The sequence below is a fragment of the Propithecus coquereli genome, unplaced genomic scaffold, assembly GCF_000956105.1.
Source record: "Propithecus coquereli isolate 6110/MARCELLA unplaced genomic scaffold, Pcoq_1.0 Scaffold128, whole genome shotgun sequence".
NCBI lineage: Eukaryota > Metazoa > Chordata > Mammalia > Primates > Indriidae > Propithecus > Propithecus coquereli.
This window is the reverse complement of record NW_012136969.1, coordinates 4,161,899-4,169,598: the sequence shown is the minus strand read 5'-3', so window position 1 is coordinate 4,169,598 and position 7,700 is coordinate 4,161,899. Positions and strand designations below refer to the sequence as shown.

Genomic DNA, 7,700 nt, shown 5'->3' with positions numbered 1-7,700 from the left:
GCCACCATGCCCGGCTAATTTTTTCTATATATTTTTAGTTGTCCAATTAATTTCTTTCTATTTTTAGTAGAGACGGGATCTTGCTCTTGCTCAGGTTGGTCTCGAACTCCTGAGCTCAAACAATCTGCCCGCCTCGGCTTCCCAGAGTGTTAGGATTACAGGCGTGAGCCACCACACCCAGTCCTATAATGGCTTTTTTTTGAGACAGAGTCTCACTCTGTTGCCCAGGCTAGAGTGCCATGGTGTCAGCCTAGCTCACAGCAACCTCAAATTCCTGGGCTCAAGCCATCCTCCTGCCTCAGCCTCCTGAGTAGCTGGGACTACAGGCAGGCACCACCACCACAACCAGCTAATTTTTCTATTTTTAGCAGAAATGGGGTCTCACTCTTGCTCAGCCTGGTCTTGAATTCCTAACCTCAAGCAATCCTCCCGCCTCAGCCTCCCAGCATGCTAGGATTACAGGCATGAGCCACTGTGCCTGGCCAAATTACATATATAATTAATATAATTTTTTATTGGACAATACTGCTTTAGATTATTATTTCAAGATCCACCTACTTTATCCTCACATCCTGATCTCGGAAAGAATTAACTAGGATAAAAATGTTTTTGCCTTTGAATTATTCTCATAGCATGAACACAAGTTGTCCAAACACCGAGTTCCATGATGTCTGTCAGACTGTTTTTTATTTTCTACCATAATCCATAGCAAGAAAATATATCATATTGCAAACCCAGAACAAGCTGGTATTCCTTTATCATATATAGACTACATTCAGTTTTATATAGTTATGCATCAATATAACTAAAACAACATCATGATGTAATAGTAATTCCCCTTACTAATGATATTTTCTGTTCAATGATTTTCAATTCTATTTTTTTAATGTTGCTTGTAACCCACTAAACTAACTTCACTAGCCACTAATATGTAGCAGCCTACAGTTTGTAAAACTCAGTAGAGTGCCTACAAGTGAGTTACTGATTCTTTCTACCCAGAGGTGAAGGGATATTTTAGTAGATAAAAAGACGGACCTAACAGAAATGAATGAGCTAGTGGAGGCCTGTAGCTATAGCAGGTTCTGTGGCCTATTCAGTTGGCAAAATTGAGGGGAGCTCATCAGACTAAATACTTCCTCCTTCCTATGGAGTCAGCCCTAATCGACATATCTAATGTCCATCTACTGTTCTGTCTGCTCGGCATCATCTCTTCTTATAAGGAAGAGCAAGTGCTTCTTCTGGTACCTGCTCTTCCTACCCAGCACCGCCTCCCAATTCCAGCTTCAGCCACGAGGTTCAAATAGAAGCTCAAACATGTTATAGGCCACGTCTAATGGCTCAGTAGTGGGAACCCAACCCAACTGAGAATGATCAGAGCCTGTACCTGGGATTTGTGGACATATAACTAGACCAGGGGAAAGTCGATCTTTTCTAATGATAAAACCCAAAAGTCTTAACTTGGAATCTGTCAGTGGTCGTGTCCTCTGCTGTGTAGAAGAATTGCTTTATCATAAGAGAGAGTGAAGGAAAGAGAAGCAAGGTGAGAGATGCAGAGAGGTCAGTAGTCCCAAGTCCTTGCAGGGCCAGCTTCATGGGTATATGCCATGCAGTCACACAGGGTCCCATACTTGGTTTAATGCTCTGCTGTGACCGTCTTGAAATTCTTAGTAATTTTCAAATAAGAGGCCCTGCATTTTCATTTTACACTGGACCCTGAAAATTATGTAACTGGTCCTGAGGCCTTGGTTCTAATTGTTACTTTAAACCCTATGTGATCCTTCCTAAGACTGGGTTGTTCAGCTGTTCTTTTGATTATGTGAGATTCTTCCAACAAATCCTCTTTTTTGCTAAGTTTCTTACAGATGGGTTCTCTTACTTGCAGTCAAGATTCTGTACTACACTGTGGTCAAAGACATAAAATTAGGCCAATAATGCAATTCCAGAGACTTCAAGCTACTTTGGTGTGCCCAGAGAATAGAGTTCTGTCCCTGCCGGTGAGTCTTCTGACTGTTCAGAACAGCACTTCCAGGGCCTGAGCATCTCCCTCCAGAGTCTAGAAAGATCTTTGTGCTCTAGAAAAGACATAGACCAGAGTGGTTGGTAGCATTTGGAGACCAGCACTGATTTCAGGCAGGCATCTTGTAATACAATTCAAGGTGATCTTAACATTAAAAATTCAATAGGTTTGAATTTGCACCCTGTTTCTGGAAAGTAATTGGAAAGCAAGCAAACAAGTAAGACAAAATAAGACAAAACACTTTCCAAGTATAATATCACAGTCTAGTTGGGTAAAGGGGTTTTATTTATGTAATACTCATGATCGGCTTTAAAAAACATCCATGGATTGTCATTTGTTTAGAGAGGAAAATAAAATGGCCATTCCTAGTGATAAAGGTATCCGGTGGCTGCTTGTGCCAGTTTCAGCAAGGTAGTCTTTATACTGATCTTTTGGCTGAACTAAGGAACACAGAACTTGCTAATATTTTTAAAAGTGAAGGTGTGTTTGATTTAGTGACCTGAGGTTCCCCCCCAAGTCCTTTTGAACTGTATTGCTGTTGAACCAAATTATTTCTTATGCATTTGCAGTAATTGATGTGCTCCTAAAGGAAGAAGGAGTATGAGGGAGCATGTGAGATTAATCTTCAACAAAAAGAACCAACGTAGCTGAAACAAAAAGGGAACAGTCTAGAGATTACTGTCACTCTCAACGCACACAAAAGGGTTCTCTGGGCACCTTGCAGCTGTTCCCTGAAGTGTTCTGCAACACAGCTGCCAGGCACCAACCCACAAAGATGAGGATTGGGCATGTTTTGATGGATTTGAAGTAATAAACAGAGGCTATGTACTTGGGACCTGTGTACTCTTAACGAATGTTCGGAATTCAAGAATATGTTAGTGCCGTAGGTGATCCACGTAAGAAAGTCTGTGTGATGTCTGGGTGGTCTCTTGCCAAGACTCTGAACCCCATGTCCTGGAAAAGGTACAGAAGGATGTCAGTCCTGGCTTCCCCTCCCAGACAATTACAGGAAATATTTATAATTTCAATGCTTTGACTGTCATCTCATTTAGTCCTTACACTGGGCCTGTACAGCAAGCATAAGGACTCCTTGGTTGCAGTTCAGTCATCTGACATACATTTATTACGCTCATCCTGTATGTCAGGCACTGTGCTGCCAGGGTACTGCAGTGAATAACACAGGTGTGTCCCCTGCCCCCTTGGAGTTTACTTTCTCAGGAGAAAAAAAAAGTGAGGAAATGGTAAGATAAAATAATTGCGAGGGGAACAGGGGTTATAATGGAAAGCTACAAGAGGATTGAGAGAAGAGAGAGAGGAGGGTTAGGTAGCCCAGCTCTGCGCCTCTGCCTCTCCTGGGCACGCGCTCCCCCTTTTCCTCCCTCCTCCCCTCCTCTCTCCCTTCCCTCCCCCAGCCCCTGCTGCGCTGCCCTCCGCGGGGCGTCCCACGAGCACCCCACCGCCCACCGGGGCGAAACCGTCTCCGCGCGAGCCCCTCCGCTCGCTTCTCCGCCTGCCAGTCGTTGTCCCGCCCACGATGGGGAACGAGGCCAGTTACCCGCTGGAAATGTGCTCCCACTTTGACAATGATGAGATTAGAAGGCTGGGCAAGAGCTTTAAGAAGCTGGACTTGGACAAATCGGGCTCTCTGAGCGTGGAGGAGTTCCTGTCCCTGCCCGAGCTGCAGCAGAACCCGCTGGTGCGGCGAGTGATCGACATCTTCGACACGGACGGCAACGGAGAAGTGGACTTCCAGGAATTCATCCGGGGGACCTCCCAGTTCAGCCTCAAAGGAGTTGAGGAGCAGAAGCTGAGGTTTGCTTTCAGCATCTACGACATGGATAAAGATGGCTACATCTCCAACGGGGAGCTTTTCCAGGTGCTGAAGATGATGGTGGGAAACAACATGAGGGACTGGGAGCTACAGCAGCTGGTCGACAAAACCATTCTCATCCTGGACACGGATGGCGACGGGAAAATATCCTTTGAGGAATTCAGCGCTGTGGTCAGAAGAATGGAGATCCACAAGAAGTTGGTTGTAGTTTTGTGAGCCTTTTTCTTAAGAACGCCACCCAACAACAGTTTTTGCTTTCTCATCTCTTTCAAGATTTGCTCAAGACGCCCAGCCATTGTCTCTCTGACTCACCTGGAAGTATTTCTCTTCGTGAAGCCACATTTTCTAACACGTTTCATCACCCATTCAGTGTTATTAATTCTTCCTCTTCCAGTGATTTGGGATAACACCCTGAAGTGGGGAAGAGCAAGACAAAGGAGCATTGGTGGGAAAAGAAAAGGAAATACCTTTTATAAACATATTTTTCTTTGTTTTGATTCAGAAACCAAACTGGAAAAACTTTAAAAGTTCAAAAATAAGAAAATATGCATCTTTGCCTTTATTTCTCATTATTTTGTATGTGGGAGGAAACTCACAATTTTCATGGGTGTTAGGTGAACTGTTTTCATTTACTTGCAGTGGTTAGATAGCTTTTGACCGATTGCCAACTTCCTACAACAGATTGTAGCAACAGGGACAAATACATTCTCTTTGCTGAGCATCTTTTAATCACCTCTCCCCGGGACCAGAAGTCCACCTTTCCCTTTAGCAATGTGCAGCCCCATTCTCCATGATGCATCCAGAAATCTCTGAGCACTTTTGAGGGGTAGGAGTCCAATAGGGCTCCTCCTGTCTCATTGCTCCAGCTCCCAACAGACACTAGCTTCAGGGCGCTTGTGAGAAATGCTAAGTCTGGATCAAGTGCCCAGCCCAGCTATTAACCTCAGTGGCAGTGGCTTTTCAGAACTGGTGGCCCATTCCAGTATTTTCAGCAAGGGGATTTCCAGTCAAATAGGGCAGGGACCATCCCAGAAAGTGCTCTCACCTCCAGCACCGAGCCCCACTCAGTAGGACAGAATGGGACAGATTCCGAGTCAGTCTTCCCACAGTGCAGAGGTAGTTAAGACTGAGTTTGCAGTGAGTTCTCCCCAGGATGCTGACGTGGTGCTGCTCCTGGTGCTCAGAGATGCAGAGACCAACAAGCATGTCTCTACAGCAGAGGTGAATACTGACAACACTAGCTAAGCTTGCTTTTGAAAATCAGATCTGGGGTCTAGCAGGGAAGCTGGGAACTCTCTCATTCCCTAATGTGACATTCAGCCCAGAGTCCTTCACACCTTGATAGATGCCCACCCAGGGGTGTGCTGGAGCCTGTTGGTTCTGGGCCAGATCCAACATGTACACGTCTCTCCCCACTCATTTATGTCATGTTAGTAGCTTTACGTTGGCCATGGTGGGAAAAGAAAAAAAAAATTTATTTGTTTTGTTTGTTTTGGAAAATTAGTTTACCAGTGAGTACATAACTGCCTGCACGCCAAATGTTACCTGCTATCTGAGGCCCTACATACTGCTGTTAGTTCTCAGAGCATAGACTGTCCTCGGAAGAGCAGGGCCAGGACTGGTCCCAGCGTCTGCCACCTTACACCCTTCCTCTGTCTCACAGAGGACCACTCCCCATACAAGGTGCTTAAGGCTCTCAAAACACCAGGACAACGAGACATACTCTCCCTGTACTTACTTAAACAAGGGATACCACTCAGGTGATTTTTCTCAGGACAAGATCTGCTTCAAGGAGATTTACTATTGTTACCTGTCAAAGAATCTGGCAAACAGTCTTGACCAAAAAAAAGGAAAAATAAGTCCACAAATTGCTTTACTGGCAGGACACTCATCTACCAAGGCACCCTGCCACACTTTTTTATATAATAGATCACGTAGGAACCACAAATAAAAGGAATCCCTATTCCTTTAATTCCTTTGCTGTCCTAAAAAATACATTAACAATCAGTAACGATTCCCAACCCTGTAGTGATGTAGTGATGTGAATCATAACTCGATTGCAGGGTAACATAGTTCAAAGACTCAGACACACCCAGGTTTGGATTCAGTAGTTACAACTGGGTTGTTATCACAGCCACTTCTTTTTAGCTGTGTGAGCATGAGCGACTGACTTAGCCTCTCTGTGTCTTTCCACCTAATTAAAAAAAGGATCCATCCCAGGGTTACTTTGAGGATTCAAAAAGATAAATCACGCAAAGTACCTCAAATACTACGTTCATTCTATTAATTCCCTTCCCTTCCTCCCCCCGCCCCTTCCACAACATCAAAATTTAAAGGACACATGAGGCCCACTGGTTCCTTTTGTATCCTTACTTAGTTCTTAGCCATACCCATTCTAAAATTAACTGGACATTTGTGTAATTCTAGCCCAGAAAGAAACAATGGGAACAACGTCAAGGTCCTCCATGCCCCGTCACTTGCAGAGGGGACCATAGACTTCTTGACTGGAGAACTAGAGAAAGTTTAAAACAGAGAGACTCATTTCTAGCCCAACATATTTCACCTTGTGGAGGAAATTTTACATCAGGAAAGTGAGCACATGTCACGTTAGCCAAGAGGAGCTCTTAAAAAGAGACATTATCTATATATCCTGAAATGTGCACATTAAAATATGGAAATTTTAAAATTATGACCGAGGGTTTGAAACATATTGGATTACATGTTCAAATTTAACAAAGAGAGGAAAAATATTTCAGCTTCTAGAGTGACTGGAATTAAAAAGCCAATTGCTCAGTCAGTCAATCTAATATAGCCACCCATGGCTTTGTGGCAATGATTTTGAACTAAGAGCCTATTTCTGGCTTTAGCACTGGAAATATCTGACCATGGATATTGGGGGAAAAGAATCACATTTACTTCCAAGTTAGAATGCTTTGTTTTCTTCTCTCAGTTAATTGCCAGTTGCCAACAAATCTAGTTCTATGCAATTCCTTGGTGTAATAATAGGAGTTAACATTTATTGAGCAATTGTCCCATAACTTTTGATATAACCTTTATTATATCATTTAATCTCCACAACTTCACTGTGAGGTGGGTGCCATCATTTCAGCATTACAGATGATGCCGTAGACAGATCTAGAATCTTCTCCAAAGTCACCTAGGTGGTAAATGGCAAAGCAAGGATTTGAACCAGACTTTCTGACTCAAAGCCCTGAGCTTTGTTTCTACCTCACTGCATTCCTCCTATTTTTGTGGGTCCTAAATTTACCTGTCTCAAATTATTTCTGATAGTCTTATTAATGTAACCAAATCAAGCTTCAATTTTCATAACAGAGGAATCTGAGGCTCAAACAGGTGAATTGCTTGTCAAGCAGCCCCCGCCTTTTTCGATCTATGCATTGCAAAGAAACAGATTTATTAAGCAAGACAGTTTTAAATCATCTTCCATCTTCAACTCATCTTGAGAAACAGGGGACAGTATTTAAACTGAGAACAGCAACCAATATGCTCTGAGGCTATAGAGATGAGCGACAATATGCTGTCATGACTCTTATATTAATGGACTATGTCTGCTCTCTACCCTGTGTTGCAATCCCTAGACCACTAGACACTCTTTCTCAAACAGAGAAAAAAATATGACCTCAGCATGGTTGGTTTATGTATTCCAAGTCTATCATGCTTTTGAAATATTCTCGTGGAAAAACCTTCCAGAAATTTTTTTAAAAATTACAAATTCCATTCTTCACTTATGCTACTGATTCTCTCTGTTAGGATGCAGAGTAGGTAGGTAGAGTGACTATGGTGTTTTATCTATTTTGCATGCTTTGAAAAGGGAGAGGCCCAGATGTTAAG

At 43.2% G+C, this 7,700-nt stretch overlaps 2 protein-coding genes across 3 annotated transcripts in view; both read left to right on the top strand.

Annotated features, from left to right (window-relative positions):
* The window catches only part of GRIN3A (glutamate receptor, ionotropic, N-methyl-D-aspartate 3A), a 179,926-nt gene that overhangs the window by 156,399 nt on the left and 15,827 nt on the right, over positions 1-7,700 (top strand). The gene's annotated exons all lie outside the window — the stretch shown is intronic.
* Positions 3,552-4,391, top strand: PPP3R2 (protein phosphatase 3, regulatory subunit B, beta). Its single transcript, XM_012638288.1, has one exon. It carries the CDS (start codon positions 3,552-3,554, stop codon positions 4,062-4,064), a length of 513 nt encoding a protein of 170 aa, XP_012493742.1. The 3' UTR covers positions 4,065-4,391.

Excerpts from the sequence above, each read along its gene's own strand:
- PPP3R2 (XM_012638288.1), top strand. The coding sequence starts at position 3,552 with ATGGGGAACGAGGCCAGTTACCCGCTGGAAATGTGCTCCCACTTTGAC.